The 19751-nt window shown below is 32.8% G+C and overlaps 1 protein-coding gene across 8 annotated transcripts; it reads right to left on the bottom strand.

Moving 5' to 3' along the window:
- Positions 1-4488: 4488 nt before the first annotated feature.
- On the bottom strand, positions 4489-11182 carry LOC105179185 (protein ENHANCER OF LHP1 1-like). Of its 8 annotated transcripts, none has more exons than XM_088884110.1 (8): positions 10619-11178; positions 10033-10209; positions 7669-9879; positions 6984-7172; positions 6732-6873; positions 6330-6550; positions 6088-6231; positions 4489-4869 (listed from the first exon to the last, which is right to left on the bottom strand). In XM_088884110.1, the coding sequence occupies exons 1-3, from the start codon at positions 10760-10762 to the stop codon at positions 9778-9780; spliced, it is 423 nt and encodes a 140-aa protein (XP_088740236.1). In that variant the 5' UTR covers positions 10763-11178; the 3' UTR covers positions 4489-4869; positions 6088-6231; positions 6330-6550; positions 6732-6873; positions 6984-7172; positions 7669-9777. The 8 variants fall into 8 exon arrangements, 6 of the variants coding, with proteins under 6 accessions (XP_088740236.1, XP_088740237.1, XP_088740235.1 ...); XM_088884111.1 differs by having other exon boundaries at positions 6330-6490; XM_088884109.1 differs by having other exon boundaries at positions 6330-6873; positions 7669-7752; positions 9765-9879.
- Positions 11183-19751: the final 8569 nt, after the last annotated feature.

Here is a 19751-nt window from a genome sequence, read left to right as displayed (position 1 = left end):
TTATTTTATTCACTTTAATGAATCTGTAATAATTTTTAAAATATTAAATTTTTTATGTAATATATCAATAACATTAGCTGTTATGTTATAAATTTAAATTAAAAAATTCTAATACTTGTAAGTTTTTTTTAAATTTTTAGTATTAGTCAATTTGTTATTATTACTTGTAACTAAATTTTATTCGAAAAGGAAAATTTATGAGAATGAATAATATAATCTTGTATATTTTTTATTATTTTTTTATTGTATACAATTTACAATTCTAGAAATTGGATATTAATAAAGATTTTTAAAATTATAAGGAAATTTTTTTATATTTATTTATAATTAAAATTTTATTTTTAAAAGATAGAGGGGGCATTATGGGAATGAATAATATGATTAGTGATCCCATATACTTTTTTATTATTTATAAATTGAAATTATTTTATTCATTGTCTTTTGTTGAATATGTATATAATTTAGACCTCTTGATAATTGAAATATCAATTTATTTATTTAATATATCAATGAAATTAAAAAATTATCACATTAGTATAATTTATTTTAAATTTTTAGACTTAGAAGATTAATTTTTTAGTTACCAAGTAAATATTATTGTAATAAAATTAGTTACTAATTCATAAATTTAAATTAAGAAACTATCACCATATAAATTAATTCAAATTTTTATTTTATTTATAACTAAATTTTAATTACCAAAAGGTAGGGGGTGTCAAAGCAATACTTATGAATGAATTATATGATCTCGTATATTTTTTTTTTATAATTTGTATTAATTTATATTTAAATTATTTTATTAATTTTTGTTGTCAAATCTTTATATTAAATTACATATTTAATTGATATTAATAGTTACGAGGTAATAAATTAAATTAAAATTTATTCATTTCTAGAACTAAAAGATTTAATTTTTTATTTTTATTTATAACTAATTTTTTATTACTAGATATGAATAATATTTATAAGAATAAATAATAAGATTCCATATTTTTTTTACTTTTTCTTTGTTGAATCTAATACTTTTTCTTTGTTGTAAATAATAAGATTCCTTCGGCCGAACAACTTATTAGGCCTTCATTATGGTTTGGGCCGTGGGAGGTCTTGGGCCACCATCCTCCTAGTGCTGTCTAGTTAGGCTGTGAGCTAGATTATCCCAAGCACTCATGTTATTCTAGGCTAAATTGCCCTAGGCATCCACATCTGACGCGTATCACTTATTCAATAGTATAAATATATATATAGCAAATTATTAATTATCAATATAATTAATAATAAGAATAATAATCAATAACACAATAATTATATACAAGCGAGATTCGATAACATACGTGGCACACCTTGGTTTGATTGGAATTTTATTGATGTGTTTTTCAGGTTATATATCTTGAGGAATAAGCAGAAAATATATTTCTAATTAACTTTTTAAATTGAAAAATATCTGTAGCTATTATTATAAAAGAATACCTTTTGTCATACCAAAAGATAGGAGGTGTCAAAGTAATACTTATGAAAGAATTATATGATCCCGTATATTTCTTATTATTATTTATATTAATTTATATTTAAAATATTTTATTAATTTTTTATAGAATTTTTATATTAATTTACATATTTAATTGATATTAATAGTTACGAGGTAATAAATTAAATTAAAAATTATTTAGTTTTAGAAATAAAAGTTTTTATTTATAACTAAATTTTTATTACTAAAAAAATAGAGGGGGTACGATGCAATATTTATCAGAATGAATAATAAGATCCCATATCTTTTTGACCTTTTTGTAATTGAATTTGTATATAAAATTATATATTTAATTGAAATACTAAATTATTTAATATTGGGCCGGACAACTTATTGGGCCTTCATTAAGGTCTAGGCTGTGAGAGGTCTTGGGCCACCATTCTCCTTCATGCTAAACTAATCTAGGCATCTACATTACAGTAGTTGTTATTACTTATAATAGTTGTTATTTTTTTATGTATAAAATTACACCTCTTTATAATAAAAACTAAATTCTTTAATTAATGTATTAGGTTATAAATAAATAAGTAGAAAGTGAATATAAGATATAAATAATTATTAGTTAAAATTTGGGGATTGAGGTCCAAATACGCGAACTTTTTTGTGAAAATATAATTACAGATAATACCAATTACAAATAAAAACTAAAAATTGACACCTAGATTCTAATATAAATATGTTCATTCTAGTTTCATATTGAATGCATATTTTAATTATTTAACTAATCCATATTTAAGATTTTAATATTTTAACAGAAGACAAATAATTATGTTGAGAGGGCCAAAACAGAAGAAAATTCCAACTTTTGCGTCATTCTACTATAGTAAATTATTGTTTTATTAATTTTATGCCAATACAAAATAAATAATTTGATTAGATTATTTATTTATTTTTAGTTATGCGAATCTGATGTCTTAACTTTGTTATAATGACCTTATTAAATATCTACTAATAACAAAATCATTAGTTGGATATATATTCGATTCTACTAAATATAAATAATAAGAATCAAAATTTACCCTACAACATAAATACTCATCATATAATGACTATAACATCGAGTTGCTTCAATTAAAATTAAAATTCATTTTTCAATTTATGTCTATTAAAATGTAAACAAATAATTTAGTTTTTATCCATTAAAATTCATTTTTCAATTTATCACTTATTCATTTTTAATTTCATATTTCATGGCTATAGTTTTAATACCTAATGTTTACAAATTCATACTTACAAATTAATTCTCTCCGTCTAATCTATTGAAAAGATTTCACTTTCACTGCCCATCAAACATAAGAACTAAAGAATCAAATTGAATCTATTCTTATAAATAACAATTACGAATAAGATAAAAATAAATAAATAAATAAATAACAATTGTGTTGTTTTTTGTCTTAACTTTTTATAATGACTAATTAAATCCTTCATCTAAATAATTTATAAGTATTAGGGACCAAAATTTATTCTATAACATAAACACTCAGCATAATAATACAAAAATATAATTTATAACATAAAATCCTTTTCTTCTTTCAACGTAAATTATTCCTAATATTGACTTGTCATAGTTTTAATCTCCAATATTTACAAATTCATACAAACTTGATATTTAAGCACCAAAATCACTACAAAAATATAAAGTATATGATTTATAACATGTAATAAATCATAAATAATAATAAATATAATTATACATATACACTTCAGATTGTTTTAATTTAACATATGATCCATAACAACAAAAATAATTATATAATATAATATGCTAGACAATTTTTGTAAAAATCCTAATTAGCGACAACTAAATATATTAAAGTCACATGCTTTAATGAACACGAATATTAAACCAAAAAGATAGAAAAAAAATATTATCAAATTAACCCATATCTTTATTAAAATAGCTAAGCAAATCAGGAAAAAAATATATATCCTTATTAGATTTGGTCCACTAATTTTTTCTGGCAATGTGTAATTTAATTTCCACATCATTAAATTCAATTAAAAAATTTAATTTAGAACACTCCCATTGAAACAAAGCACTGTTAACCATAAACATCAACATAACAAATAAAATAAGAAATCTAATTAGTGAGATTTTTAAGTGAAACAAAGATAAGGATAAATGAATTTCTGATATATAATAAATCATAAGTAATGATAAAAAAATAATTATGTAATATGCATGCAAGTGATTTATGTTAGAATCCTATTATAATATAACATCTAAGTCACAATCCAACTAATAATTTGATTTTAACATAAATTAACTAATTACAACATTATTATACATAGTTTAGTAATCAATTATTAAATGAAAAAAGTATAATTGTCATTACAAAAAAGCAAGAAACATAAAACATGATAAATAAATTATTCTATTAAAGTTCTATTTCAATCCAACCATAAGGGAAAAATATAAAACACAGCACATAGATAGAAAACTTCAATAACAAAGCATACTAAGTGCTCTTATTATACTATATTATATTATGTCATACTATAACAAAAGTGTGAACTCCACCTATGTTTATTTCAATTAGAAAAAGACAGTTATACCTATAAGACTATTTTAAACAATAAATGAGAATGTATGATGTGGGAGTAAACATGAAAAGACTTTTACTAGTCTAATTCTGCCTCACCTCGTTACCTGACACTCCTTACTTCAACATCTTTTGTTGTTTTCACTTCCCTTCCTGTCAATTCTTACATGTCGTAGGGTTGTAACCACTAGGAGGAACTTACTCACTCCTGAGTCCAATCACGCAAGACCACCATCTCTACCACACAAACAGATTACAATGTAGAGGGGGAGGGGGAGAAGGAAGATACACCTTTTTGTAACCACATAGGATCATCTCATGTTCTAGGACTCTTTTGGGAACAAACTCACCATCTTACAAGGTTAGTTGACTATGTATCCTATGCACCAAAAAGCCGAAGAATAGAGAGCAACAACATAGTTTCAGCAAGGTGAAACAGACATATTATTCCTAGATAGATTAAATTAGAGCAGCAAAAACATAGAAGAAATACACTCCAATCCGTCCGAAACCAAAGAAAATAAAAGAGGGAGGAATGATAACGCTTCACAATACCTCAGTAACGATGTGCCACTACTTGAGCTACTTAAATTCAACCAAGTCCTTTGGCGAAGCCTAGTTCTTGACCCTCCGACTCTTGAGCACTGCAACATCAAAATCCACTTCCTCTATTGCAAGCATTAACTTCCTCCAACTCCTCTGGTCTCATTCACAACATCCTTGAATATCTCCACTTCCTTCTCTACATGTTTACATATCCTCATATTGGCATCAACCAAATTTTTTAGACCAAACCATTTGCTGAAAACCAAGAAACATCATTTATAAGACACACGCACACATCACATAATTTCACACAAAAGTTGCAAAACTACCCATATAAACCCATTCTCAATGTCAACAACACATTAGTGTGACAATCATTTCAACAAACATTCATAAATCACCATAAAACTGCAAATTTAACAAGTGCTAAACCCCTTATTACATGACATTCAAAGAAAATTCTAAAGAGTGAAGCCCACAGAATCTATCTCCTATGCATAGGGAGCTGTAGAAGGGACCTCACTACTACTACTACTACACAAAGAAGAAACTGATTTTCTAAGCACAACATGTCCCCTAGCTTTTTTTCCTTGCTTCCATTGCAACAAGTTGTCTTTAAATAGTAATAAAACTGCAGCCAGGAAAAGTGTAAAAAATAATAAGACAGCAGAAAGTAATCGAACATAACGATTATGGCCAACCGTTGCACACTAACCTTACTTAACATCACATTATATGCCAAAAGGGGGATAGTTGAAGGCACTGTTTAGCACTTCTCTTTTCATTCTTACCAGCCGTAATTATATTAGAAGCAAGAAGAAAATCTAGATAAACAGAAAGAAGATCCAATGTGGTAGAATTTTATAGTTATAAAGTATCAATAAACTAAGGGAATATCAGAATTCATAATTGATCAAAGTCTTACTCTTATACATGTGTAAACACGAGCACAATACATGCTACAGCTATTTCTAATCGTTTAACAAGCAATCGTTCCAATAATTCAAACTCTGCACCTTCAATTCTTTCCCCTAATTCCCCTTTCTCGAATTGAAGAACTAGTTCAGTGGCAAAAAAAACATTAATTGTGAGCAACTTATAATGGAGCATAAGCAAGAAAAAAGTTCTCTCAAGGATACATGAAATAATATCACATAGCATATGTCAACCAACTTATTCCACTTCCTGTCAATTGTTGTTTATTACACTTAATAAGCACTACTATTTCCTCAAGTACCTCTGTCTCCAACCATGAAGAGAAAGAAGGTTGGTTAAGAAAGAAGAAACGACGGTTAAAGCAACAAAATCCAAACATCCTTCTCTTCTTTTGGCTATCCAAAACGTCTACTCCAATAACATGAAAGCTTGATAGCACCACTAAATTACCAAAAATAGAAATAGAATAGTATTTAGGAAAATGAAATACACATGAGAGGATTTAATGTGAACACCTAGACATAGGAGAATCCTTACTTTTCACATAGCTGAAAATCTTTGCATTGTTTGCAAACCCAACAATTTCCAGAGATCATCAGAATGCAGCAGTGTGTGCGCACATGCATGCTGTAAGTGTACCATGACGAAGTCTTCCTTCCTGGGAGATATTGCTTCACCAAGCTATGTAAACAAAGGTTGCACTCAAAATTATGATATGGCAGGGCAATAACAACAACATCAAAATTGATACATGCTAAAATAAAATGATTCCTGCTTACATCACTGAAAAGGCCACACAAACTTTGTGAATTTAACCATGAAATTACAACAGTTTGGGCAGATGCCTCCAGAGCCTTTTTCTTGATCATCTTTTTCATAGTTCCATTCTTATGCTGTTTTCTCCTATCCTCTTTTTGTTGTAGTTGATAGATCATGTCCTCTGGAGCACCAAGCCAATAATCCCAATCAAAGTATGGAAACCAAGCTGCAGCTACCTTTGCTTTACATTCTCCGGTAGACACAAATAAATGATCATAGCGAGTCAAGTACAATATTTTCATTTGCAGTTTTTCTTAGCATGGACAAGCACTTGAAACCAAAGCAATAATTCAAATAAAATAGTGGGACATACTCACAACTCATAATTAACAGTATCATAATCAAACAACCACCAAACTCACCACTCCCTAACTTTATCTGATTTTGGTGTCTTTTGAATTTCTGCTTGCAATACAATATGCAATCTTCCCCTTTCAACGGAGGGCAAGCCCATGTACAACAACTACTGAAATTGCACTTTTTACAGTATTCTAAGTGTCGAATCTGAAAATATAAGACTATTATCGGTACTTGCACCAGAAATTGCAACTACAATATTTTGCCACAATAGAGAAGATAGCAATAGCAAAAGGGCAGTGGTTCCAGAAACTTGCCAAAATTCATGGTACACAAATGTTCGCAGAGGTTCTCCGCTTACTGGTTTGACCTCCGGCCCGAAATACTTAACTGACTCCACATAAGACCAGCAATGATCAGGCTGCTGACAATCGAATCCATTCTCGAGTGCACATTTCAAATAGGCACACTTCAACACCTTCAATTTTCTGAAATAATGGTATCACCTGGAAGATAGAAACCATTTGTACTATTACATAAAGTAGATTTCCTTTGTTAACCACAAGGTATCTAAGGAGGCACTTTAAGGAACAAATCTCCTGTAATCTATTTTTTGTTTGGTTACCCAATCTTGTGCAAACCTTCACCCCCATGATAATAAATAACAACGTAAAACGACAAGACTACTAATAGTAAGAGCTCAAATTGGAAACCTAATAAAGTTCAACTCAGTTAGTATTAGTATGTGAATGTAGAACTTCATCAGGTTGCTCAGTCCCATGGGCAGACTTCGCCTCAGAAACTATATTGAATGACAACTGAGATTGACCAAATGTATCATTCTTTAAGAAAACCTGGTTTTGACAATGAACAATAAGATTGCTTAAAATATGGGGGATCATGGCAGATATCAGTGGGAGAGGTCTCTGGCATATAAAATTGTAAATAAGTAACTATATATATCGCTGTATGAATGTCGAAAAAGTGAGCAAAATCGCTGACCTCGGCTGCACGGATTTTATATGGTCGAGAAACATAATCCTCCAAATCTAACTCATCACTTAAATTCATTTTAGCAGTGCAAACCTGCAAAAAAGTCCCATTTTCTATCAACTATAAGAACACAAAGAAACTATAGTTTACGGTGATAGAGAAGTTCAGGCATCTATGTCAATCTTGATGTAGAATAATTTTTTTTCCATGGTTGCATGAACTCTTTTCTCCTTCACCAAGGAAGATTGTCCCTTTCTTCTTAGCCTCTTTCATCGCAGTTTCTCCTCTTTTAAAGGTTAATTGGGTTGAGACTTCTTTTTATGAGTGAGATGTGAGAACAGTTTAATATAAATGTTGTTTACTTTAAGAACCAGCAAACGTCAAACAGTAAATGATCTTCTCTTCTGATACTTTGAATAAACTCTTTCAAACACGCAAGCAATACTCGACATGTTGGCCTGAAGGTATACAGACTACTGAGGCATATGTTTCAACCTGCAGTTGTCGTGATACAATAAAAAATGCTTGCCTTGCCTGCTGAAAGAGTCTTCAGCACAATCAATTTTTCCATCCTTCTTAGGAATGCCACCACCAAACATCTCTTAGCCAAATTGTATATTTCATGTACCTTTGAGAGGTTATATTTACCCTGTGCTGATATGGTCATCTAACAGGAATAATCCATAAAATAAAAGACAACCATAATAATATAGCACCTAAACATTTTTAGAATAATTATTATGAGTTATATTGGTAAAATAATATCATGGTCAGAATCTATCACCTCCCAACCAAAAATAGTAGTCATATAAAGTCTAAATAAAGGCTTTTACATAGGATTTTCAGATAGCCATAAAAAAATACGATAATTTTTAGATATAAACAAAAAATAGAAGGAAATTACTGTTGCTTTTTTGAAGTTATTGCCTTCCACACAACAAAATAGTATTTTCCACTATTATAAATATGTAAAACTAAGCTTATCAAACTCCCTAAACATAAACAATTATTGTCCTCAAGCAAAAGTCCGACACTGCAAAAAATATGATCTCAACATTGTGCTAATATTCCGTAACAACAAAGGTAACCTATAACCCATATGCAGATAATCTCAAAACACAAATGCCACAATACGTTATGCAAACGCTAACTTATCATAATGAGGGTAAGAGGCCAATCACATCACAACACTTTGTCTCGCCACGTAGAGAGTAGAACAATCAAGCTTCCACAAAATCATAGGTTTCTAAATGTCACTATACTCGTCGCTTCAACACAATACCCTTTATCTCCTTATTTTTGCCTAAGTTGGGACGACTTTTGTTCTTTCTTTTCTTTGGCCATTTTTTTTCCCTTTTTTCTTCCCCTTTTGTTGTCATGGCTTTTATTTTCTTTCTTTTTTCTTTGTTTTTGCCCATGACTTATGTTCTTTAGGCCGTATTTCGGTCTTTTGACGCGAATGACAACACTTGTGGTGAAGGCACCCGGTTACTCAACCAAAAAACGTTTTACCTAAAGTGCTTTGCATGCTCATGGCTCTAGTCACCGTTTTATGTGAATAACAACATTTGTGATGAAGTTACCCAGTTACTAAGTGACCTAAACCAGCGGAGTAGATCTAGTCTTCCTTTTCTAGCTATTCTTTCTTCATTTTTTTTTTCATGGTAAAAGAAATTTCTAAAGGGAAGGGCCTTTGAATTTTTCAAAATGATTTACCGTCCCACATTAAACTTATAAGGATAAATTGGGTGGCGTTTTGGCAAACAAATATGATTTCACAAGAACTCCTATGATTGAGTGGAAGCAGAGACATTCCAACTCTATTTCAAAGCAATTCAAAATGCATGAAATTAGGCCTCAACTACTCCACATTTACTCAGAGCAACAATCACATAACACAAGTGCACATTCATGTCTGAATCTTATGCATTGTGGCAGGTTTCTAGAAGTTCTAATGATGACGCCATCAAATTCTGTTATGTTGACTGGTATGAATGGTTATTGATACAGATCAGTAAAAGGGGAGGAACTGTAATTTTCAAACCAAAAGTGAAGGTTTCTATCCATATTGCAGTTCAGAACTTAATGATAGAATCTTTACATACCTGCAGACCACCCTCAGTGAAGATACGAACAAAAATTAAGGCTAGTAACAGCTGCAACCCAAGCACTTCCAAGTGCTATTGCTCTAACTTCTTCCCCTTCAAGTCGCATAGACCACTAAATATGCATAAGGAAATTCGGTGAACCTATAGTTAATTAAAGATTGTTTTTTAGCAGAAGGGCAAATGCAAACTTAGAATGCTAACCCATCCATTATGGCACTTGAAAGAAGATCTTAATCCATACAAGGAAAAGATGAAGAGGGCTGACCTCACTGTTATTCGCCCGGCTACTGAAGGGCCGATACATAAGTGTGCTCATATTCTTCTCGCCTTTACATGGATTGGCAAATACACTCCCACTCTCATTTAGAGAAGCCATTGTGAAGCCAAAATAGCCAGTCATTGGAGGAACACGTGGACCACCGCTGGTATCATGGAAATCTGTCTGCATATAAGTCATGTAAACCAAATGGTCAGATGGTAAACGTTGATTATTTTTCTAGCAGTAACGCAAGTTGAGAGTATGAATTTCTTAAGCCTTGATCTGTAGCAATATAATAAGTTCAATAGACAAACCAATAGTTGGATCAAGGTGCTCAGTGTTCTTAACGTAAAATGTGTTTACCCTGACAGACGTGAGGTTTTTCAATTAGGAAAGTAATTCCTCTTTAAGCTTTTATTCTTACAGTCATTACAACTGAATCTGCAAAATACACTATCTGATGCAGCAAAGTTCAATCATGGTTTTACCACTTTGATTCTTCCAGTTCCATTCTACTCAATAGCAAACAAGTCATATAGTTTTCAGGAAAATTCCAACTACTAAAAATCAGAGGAAAGAAAAGACAGGATACCTCTATATGTGAATATCCATCATGTTCCATTGTGGTTATACTTCTAGGCATATTGTAGCATAGAAAGTGCCTCTTTCCAGGCTGTGCAGGAGTAGCTCCAGGCTGAAAGGCTTCTTGCATTCTTTGCCCGGCAGTTACTATCATATGCCTGGACCCACTCTTCCCATTAAGGTTATCTTTGTGGCCATAAGAAGCCTTCTTACGATATCCAACTTTTTGAATGGAATCCAGCCCGTCATTACAATCTTCTTCCCAGTCATCGTCATAATTAGAGCGCTTACATAATCTTTTTCTGTTAGGTGGCTCAAACTCACCATGGCTATCCTCGCTTTCGCGGCCATCCTGCGGGCACTCCACCGTCTCTGCTTCATCGTGGCTACAAAAACCCTAAAGATTGGTCCCCTTCTCCTTCACTCCCTCTCCGCAGATCTACGATGGTTTTGAGGGTTTTCTCTGTAATTTTTTTGGCAAGGAGAGAATCAAAAATGAAGTGGAGAAGCTGAAAATGGGAATAGGAAGAGGAAGAGGAGGTGATTTTGAGGGTTTTCACCGGTTGGGGGGGGTTACCGGTGGATTGGGGGTTTTTACTTGGTAAAAGTATTTTGCATTTTCATTAATTCTTTTTCCTTTCATAAAAATTTTAAGTTTATCTTCAAATGTAGAGAAATATTTACAGTTATTAAAATATTAAAAAAAATAAAAAGAATAAAAAATGATAATATTTACATAAATTATAATAGGTTTGACATAATTATAAATACCTTTAATTATTTAATTGGTGGATGGAATTTTTTGAAAAATTGTAAAAAAAATTATTCACATAATTCATAAAAAAATTATTTTTTTGAAAGTAAATAAAATTATAATTTTTAGTCCAAAATGCCATTTTGGTCAATTCACCACAAAAATGAATGGAAACTTAACAGAGACTAACGGATTGGGCTAATTGTTAGACGATCGTTAAAATCAGGGGGTATTGTAATTTTTCAAATAATGGGATGTTTTCATAATTATACCAAATCTCAAGAGAGGTTGTTGTAATTTACCTAAAAATAAAAAGATGATGGCCATTATTTAATTAGAAATAGGAAAACAAAAACAAAGAAAACAATTGTTACAATAGTATCCGTTTTAAGTTTCTCCTGTATCAATGAATTATCAGTTGCGAGGATAGCTCAGTTGGGAGAGTGTCAGACTAAAGATTTAAAAATCACGTGGTCGATCCACGTTCACCACCATTTATTACCAAATGCTCCTCTTCTCTCTTAGTTTCAAGCATTCGTCCTGCGGTCACTTGTAGTATTTTTCGGTGGATGATCTTTCTTTTTATGATTTTCAAGAGCAAATATTGTTGGAAAAAAATTTGGTTTCAAGCAATCAAAACGACGTTTTGAAATATTACAATCGAATTTAGAAATCAAAAGCAATAAAGCCACGTTGGAACAAATAACATAAAGCAATTAGAAACACTATTTATGACAAGAAATTTAAATCGAAAACTTACAACGAGAATTGTATCGTAACAATTCTCAGTCCAATTTGAAGTCGTTAATTTTTAATCGAATCGCAGAATTACTGCTTACCTTGAAGAAAATATACGCCCCGTATCAGCAGTGCATCGGGTGCAACGTAATTTCTCCCAAGATAAGACGGTTACAGTTCTTTCGATTTTAGCACTATACCGAAGAACACCTCGATCAAACACTCAGAAGCTTATTGAAACAAAAGACTCAAATACCAAAATTTAAAAATATGAATGCCTAAGCGAAAGAGGGCACCGAGAGAGTTATTAGGGAGGAAGTGAGAATTGTGGTGTTCTCAAATGAAAGAATTGCTGCTATATATAGAGGGCTATTCCTTCCCTAATGAATGCAGAAATTGAACATGGCCTGAATGGCCTTCTTTCCAATTGAAGGTTACAGCACTAATCATCCACTAATGGCAAAATTGCAATCAAATCATATTAAAAAAATTGAAACAGTAGCATTGGGAATTGATTTTGATTAAAGAGGCAATTTGAATATTGAAATGAAACTTTAATCCAAATGTGCTGCGGTAAATTAAAACTCCTTTTTCCTCCCTCATTCAAATCTTTGAATTTCAAGAAATCCTTTGAAAATCTCAACAATCCCCCACAAATTCATAGATTTGAACTCAAGTTTCCATGATTTTGCTTTCAACAATGGTACCTTTCGGTTTGAACCACTGTCTAAGTTATCTAACATCAGTTATCACCAGGTCAAATGGAACTAAGCCTTGAATTTAAGCCTGTGAGTGTGACAACATCTGTCAGTAACAACAAGCCACTAGCTTTATGTTGATCTTTAGGGTTGACACTTAGGCCATGTGTCCTGATCCTGTTCATGAATGTTTTAAGAAATAACCCAATTCCTTAGTTGTGGCGAAACAACGACATTCACTTAGTTGGGCGTCTCCAGGGATGCACTGCTAGCATTTTGGTTTTATAAGACTTCTATAATTGCAGAATGAATTAAGGTCATTGGAAACGTATAATGCTATAAATTAAATTGATACATGTTCAGAAGGTCAAGTATATTTGTATATATAAGATTGTTATTCTTATGTAGATGTAAGTGACATCTTATACTGTTTTATTCATCGTCTAATCAGATTGATAAGATTTTTATCAAACCGTTGGATAGTATAAAATCGACAAAATACTACATTCAATGAAGTTTTTGAAATTTTTGTTAAACGGATACCAAGATATCGTATTTGATACACAATCAACAAGATTAAAAATGATGGAATTGTCCCGGATGTTGAGGCATTATAATCGGGAAGTGAATGAGCAATCTATGGAAATATTTAGGGACGGTTTAATCATTTTAGAAATAGATATTCTATACGAATGATTTTATTTAATTTCATATTTTGCAACAGTCAAATATTAAATAACCATTGCTAGGTTTGATATTCCCTCCAGTTTTCTTTTGGCGCGAAATTAAATTTGTTTGAACTTATTTTGAAACGGTCAAAATAAATAGACCATTCATATATTTAAATTTTTCCTCTTTTTTTATTTGGGAAATTATAATATATTGAACGGTTTATTTTATTAATGTCGGTTCAAAATTGGAATGGGCTCTGCATCGACTTCCTAATTTTTTGACCATTCCTAAATAAAAAAAATTGTGTTTTGTTTTTAAAAAAAGATTATTGGTATGAACAAATAGTTTCCAAGTTGTACTTCTAAATTAGCTGAAAACTATTTTTCTAAATTATTATCGGTAATTTTTTAATTTATACTAATTTCTATGGGCAAAATACACAGACACTTGATATAGAAAATGGTAAATGTCAATCATAATTATTGTCTTCTTCAGTCTCGTAATCCTCATCAAAGCTATCCTCGTTAGACTCGTCATCAGATTTATAGTTCCTCGTTCGAGATGTACTTGCTCCTTGTTGATTAGCAGCAGAAAGCTGAACGACTAATTGTATACCATTTGGGTCATGCAGGTCACAATTATGGTTGTCCGTCGCATCTTATGGAGTAGGTATTGTCTCAATCTCTTGAAATGCAATGTCGGTCCATCGAGAGTCAGGTTATATACGAATTTTAGCATCACGTTCGGCTTCCTTTCGTGGACTCAAGCTCCGGTCAATTACATATGATCTTCAGGTCCTTCCATATATTCAGAGTATCCTTCGTTCTTTCTTTTATGTCCGTCACGATATTGAATATATTGTAAAATACGTTCTTCTTAATGTGCATGACATCAGGATTATGTCGTATTAGATGCACCAATCAGTACTCAAGCTCCTAGAAGATATTTTTCTTTGTCCACTTATGCTCGCTACTGTACCCGTCCGGGAGTGACAACAACACTTCAACGGCAGGGCTAAACTCTTCAACCCATTTGCGGATCTTCTCCCATCAATCTTGACTATGCAACATTTCTTTCTACTCGGTTCTCTGTGAATGCTTTCTTCGTTCCTACGGAACAGATGGTCTGGGGGGAGGAACTGTCTGTGGCAATCAAAGCAGCACACCTTCCTATCGTTCTGCAGGTGGAATGAACTTGTGTCTTCCATACAAACTGAACTTCGCATACTACCAGTGGAACTCCATCCAGACGCCATTCCATAAGCAGGTAGGTCGTTCAGAGTCCACATCAACACGGCTTGCATTGGGAATATCCCGTTTCTCAGTGTCACACGTTAGTACACCTACATACCGCAGATTCTGCAACTCCTCGATCAACGCTCTAGGTAAACATTAATGAGATGTTTTGGATTGGAAGGACCGGGGATCACCATCATCACGAACATATACTCATCACTCATGTACATTCCCAATGGGAGAATGTACGTTATAAGTATAACAGGCTAACATGAGTACGTACCACCGTACTGCCCGTGCGGTGCGACCCCATCCGTGCAGAAATTCAGTCTAACATTACGGGGCTCTACTGCAAAATGAGGATGTGTCCGATCAAAACGCCTCCATGCATCTGGATCGGACGAATGGCACATGGATCCCTTGTCCGTTTGGTTGTTGGCATTCCACGTCATTTGGTCGGCAGTCGCTTCTGAAGCATGCAACCTTTCTAGGCAAGGGGTAATCGATAGATACCTAAGAATGGCATACGGTGTCTTTTTGCGATTAGGATTTCGCTTATCCTAGCTTCTCCACAAAACTTGCAGTAGTCCAAATCAATGTTGTCCTTCCTATACATGCAACCATTTTAACACGCATTGATCTTCTTAATAGGTAAACCCAAATTTCTTATTAATTTCTTTTTACTATAGTAATCATGGGTAGGGTGTGGTTGCGGGGTATTATATGATCAGCCCATTGAGATATTTGGTCATATATATGCTGAGAAAATAGTCGGTGACCTTGATATTCACTAGCAACAACCCTCAATTGAGATTGGGTGCAACCGTTCCACAACGGATGCTTGGCAGCATGCACTGTATTGTGAAATTGATCTGCTAGCCCAAACACATAATTAGGGCCCTCTACCATAATATGATCTAGGCCCTGCATTAGTAGGACACGACCTCGGACGATTATCATGCACAACATCCTGGTTTTACTTAGAAGACCAGACAGCCGGCCTGGCGGCATAAAAAAACATCCTCTGTGCCGAATCCATCTGCACCGCATCACCCCAAGGCGTACTGGTACCCTACACAACATTAGAAATGGGAGTTTGCTCCTCTTGAAATGGGACCGCGGTGACGGCCTCAAAATACTCCTACACCCTCTCCTCACCATGAGAAGTCTAATTATAATACTCCGGCATAAAATCATTCATAAATAAGTCAAAATTTACCTCGTCCATGGTTTTGAAAACTTCATTTTGCACTTACGACAAGGACACTTAATTTTCTCACCATCCATATATGCATGCTAAGACTTGGATAATTCTATAAATGTAGCAACACCATCCTCAATAGAGTAAGACCAGCCTTATTTGAAAGGTTCTTCTCATACATCCATCTCCTCAGCTATCTTAACATGACGATGAGTCCTACACAGACACACAAACCACACAAATATATATATATATAATGATATTAAATTAATTGATAAAATTACAAAAACTATAATCAATTGACAAGTAAAGGGTTAAAGTTGTTATCTGATCAAAATAATTTTAAATATAAAAAAAATCGAGATAGGTTGACAAAAAAGAGTAGAAAAATGTTTCTGGGATAGTGAGAGATCAAAAAAATTCGAGAGAGATTGAGGAAATAGAGAGAAAATAAGAATGAAAGAAAATAGTGACATTAAATGGAAAGAACACACATATTTAGCTGTTAAAAATAGTTGTTGATTTAGATTTTGAAACGGTTCTTTCGACGAGTTTAGGAACATTTTTTTTTACCATTGAAATGTAGTCGTTGTATTTCATTTGGAACAGTCTCAGAAATAGTAAATAAATAATACAAAAAAACAGTTCCAATCTGTACTAAATTTTGGAACGATTTTTGAAACACATGACTTCTTAAGTAAAACTAATAATTTGGAACGGTTCTTGCATAATTGATTAAGGGTGTTCCAAAATCATTCCAAATTATACCTCGTTTTGGCATACATTTTCTAACTGTCATATTTTGGACATCCTTTGTCACCCATATAGGAATGGTCAACTCAAGACCGTCCCTAATTCTAATATTATGTTCTAAATAGAGTTCCAACCATTTATCATTACTATTTTGTAACAGTATTTGGATAAGATTTTGTAACTATTTGTCTGGGACTCATGTTGGAACGGTTTGCCAGTTCAAAAATTATAACCCAAAAAAAATATAAATCATGACATAATCTTTTAATATCCATTCATTATGTATTCCAAAGACCGTTCCAAGATGGAAGGGGTTTAAGAACGGTTGTCTTGACCGTCTCTATTAATCATAATGCTAATGTGACCACAAGTAATGTCTCTAAGGATAAAATTCTTAAACTGATTTATCTAAATGTAACGAGCAAGATCTCGAGGTCAATTACGAGATGTCTATTAATTATGCTTACAACAGTTTAGGTTGTTACCGAAAAGAGGGTAAATTGCATTTTTGGTTGCATAAATGGATATATTTTTAATTTTGGTCCCATACTGTAGATGATTTACACATTCCATCCAATATGTGCATTTCTTTTCCAATGTCAGGACACAAGAGGGGCAATCATTAAGTTGCTAATGACAGATTATTTTTCCGTTAGGTGGGTACAAATTTGGAGGGAAAATGGACTAATAAATGAAAATTTAGTGGAAAAGGTTTATTTCTTCTTCTACCATATACAAATAGCTAATTTGTTATCTTATCTCTTCCATTTAGTAGGAAAAAAGTATAAAACATGGATGCAAATAGAGAAGTTCTTTGTCACTATGTAAGGATTGGAAGTTTGAAAACCTTATGGATAGAAATTGAAAACGAGTCCACTTATTGGATTAAAAATAAAATTTACCCTCGAATAGAAATTGAAATCAATGAGATTTTTGCCTATTTTGTAGCCGTCGAAATCATGGATGAAAATAAAAATGATCCTCAAACTGTAGAGGAATGATAACACTTAAATAATTGAAAAAACTAAAAATAAGCGAGAAGTATTTGGACCTATTAGTCCAGCACCACAAGATGTTCAGGCCAGTTGGCTATAAGTGGTTGTTTGTACGAAAGAGAAATGAATGAAATGAAGTTGTAAGCTACAAGGCTAGACTTGTGGACCAAGGCTTTACTCACAGGCCGAAAATTAATTATACTGAAACGTATTCACTTCTAGTGGATGCAACCATACTTAAATTTTTAATCAGTTTATTAGTAATTGAACTATTGGAAAAGGTGACCAAAAGCCAATTAGATTGCCGATTTTGAGAACCATTCTAGCAATCTTTATTTAATCAGTATTGTTCCGACGAATATGGTAAGTATTCGACCTTAGCACATGTGTCTGTTGTCTTTGTCATATTACATCAACCACTACTTTGACGTCACAACAGATGCCCACAGACCACTCAATAACCCATGTAGTTAGGTTGCGCATTGGATGGCAGCTATAAAACTAACTTTTGAGGGTTGTTCTGAAACATTCCAAGTCAAGGACCTCAAGACTAGGCACCGAGAGTCCTATAAAGACTTGCACCGAGTATTGCTTTCATTTGATGGGTGCTGCATTTCATCGGCTACAGACGTTGGACGTCTATGCAATTTCAGTGGATTAGTTGACAAGGCGGTCAACTGACTCGTGGGGATCGTCATATGGAAGCCTTAGAGGCTTGGTCAGTATACTTGAGTCCTTGGCTCGGATAGTAAAGGAGTAGTCCTCAAACTTGAGGAATCACGGTAGTCACGTACATATAATGACTGTACATTGGATCTGTGGAAGAGGTGATTGTGTCACAAACGTGATCATCATAAGCCTTATCTAGTGTAGTCGAAGTATGTAGTGAGGACGTGAGTTCCAAGAAGAGGATCCATCCCCTATCAGTATGTGATAGAGGTATCTCCTATTCACTTGAAGATGCATTCACATCTAATGAATCTCTAGCCACGGTCGTTGATTGAATAGGAAAAGGAGGTCCTATGTCAAGAAACTTGGCGTAATGCGAGCTCAAGTATTAAGCATAGATGCCTAGTTCAAGATGGAAACTGACACCTAATTCCATGCCCTCAATTAAGCCTGGGAGATGACAGACAAAAGGACCGTACCCATACAGACTCGGGAACATAAATATTCGCACGAAAATTCATCTAGTCTCTAGTGCCATGGACCGTTTCTAGACGACCATCCATGGTAATGAACTTTCTTGAAAGAATAACCAAGAAAGAATAAGGAACCAATTTGGAATTAATTTCATAAGATGTAAGTAATTGATTACTCACACATGAGGGTACATTGGATGGATAGCCCAAGTTTAAACTAATTACATTAATTGAAATTGTGCTTGTCTTTATTAATTTAATGAATTGGATTCCATTAATTAATAAGAGACAATTTGATCTTGAATATTTAATTGGATTAAATACCTAGTCGGATGAATTAAATGAATTTTTTAAATTAGATTTAATTAAGATTCATTGGGCTTGAATTTACTTTACATAAAATCGGTCCAATGATTAAGGCCCACTAGCAAAATTGATGGAGGAAAAGTTGACCAAAGAATTGCATTTTGGAAAGTGTTAGTTTGGTCATAATCTATTTGGAACGGATTGAAGAATTACCTTATAGATAATAGAATGTATCTATACACATTCTTGTTTATCTATTCAAGGTATATAAATATATTTTGTGTATAATTATTACGGTAATAATTCATTACACAATACAACACAAAAATTCCTCTCCTCCTCCATCGTAATTCGACTGCCCCCTTCATCTCACCTTGGGTGAGTTTTTTTATCCTGATTCCTTCTAACAAAGGAATCAATGTCTCATTTTTCGACGTGATGTGGATCATCTTTAGAGGATTCCTATGTTGGAATCTCTTGTGAACGTTCAGCGATTTTATGTCAAATAAACATGTCTACGTGTTTCAATATTTTTAAAGCATATTTTATTGATTATTTTATTGATAATTATGTGTAGAGATTAACTTGTTTAATTTTGTGATTAATTGGACGATTTTAGTATTTAAGAAAATTTCAATTTTTCTAGAAA

This window comes from Sesamum indicum, linkage group LG8 (genome assembly GCF_026168435.1).
Source record: "Sesamum indicum cultivar Baizhima isolate 11 linkage group LG8, ASM2616843v1, whole genome shotgun sequence".
Taxonomy (NCBI): Eukaryota; Viridiplantae; Streptophyta; class Magnoliopsida; order Lamiales; family Pedaliaceae; genus Sesamum; species Sesamum indicum.
This window is presented reverse-complemented; position numbering and strand designations above follow the sequence as displayed.

Bases quoted from the DNA above. Each gene is read 5' to 3' on its own strand.
- LOC105179185 (XM_088884110.1), bottom strand. From the start codon at position 10,762: ATGATAGTAACTGCCGGGCAAAGAATGCAAGAAGCCTTTCAGCCTGGA. The intron at 10,210-10,618 runs GTATCCTGTCTT...ACTTATATGCAG, and splicing joins ATGGATATTCACATATAGAG to ACAGATTTCCATGATACCAG. The intron at 9,880-10,032 runs GTCAGCCCTCTT...ATGCATATTTAG, and splicing joins GCCGGGCGAATAACAGTGAG to TGGTCTATGCGACTTGAAGG.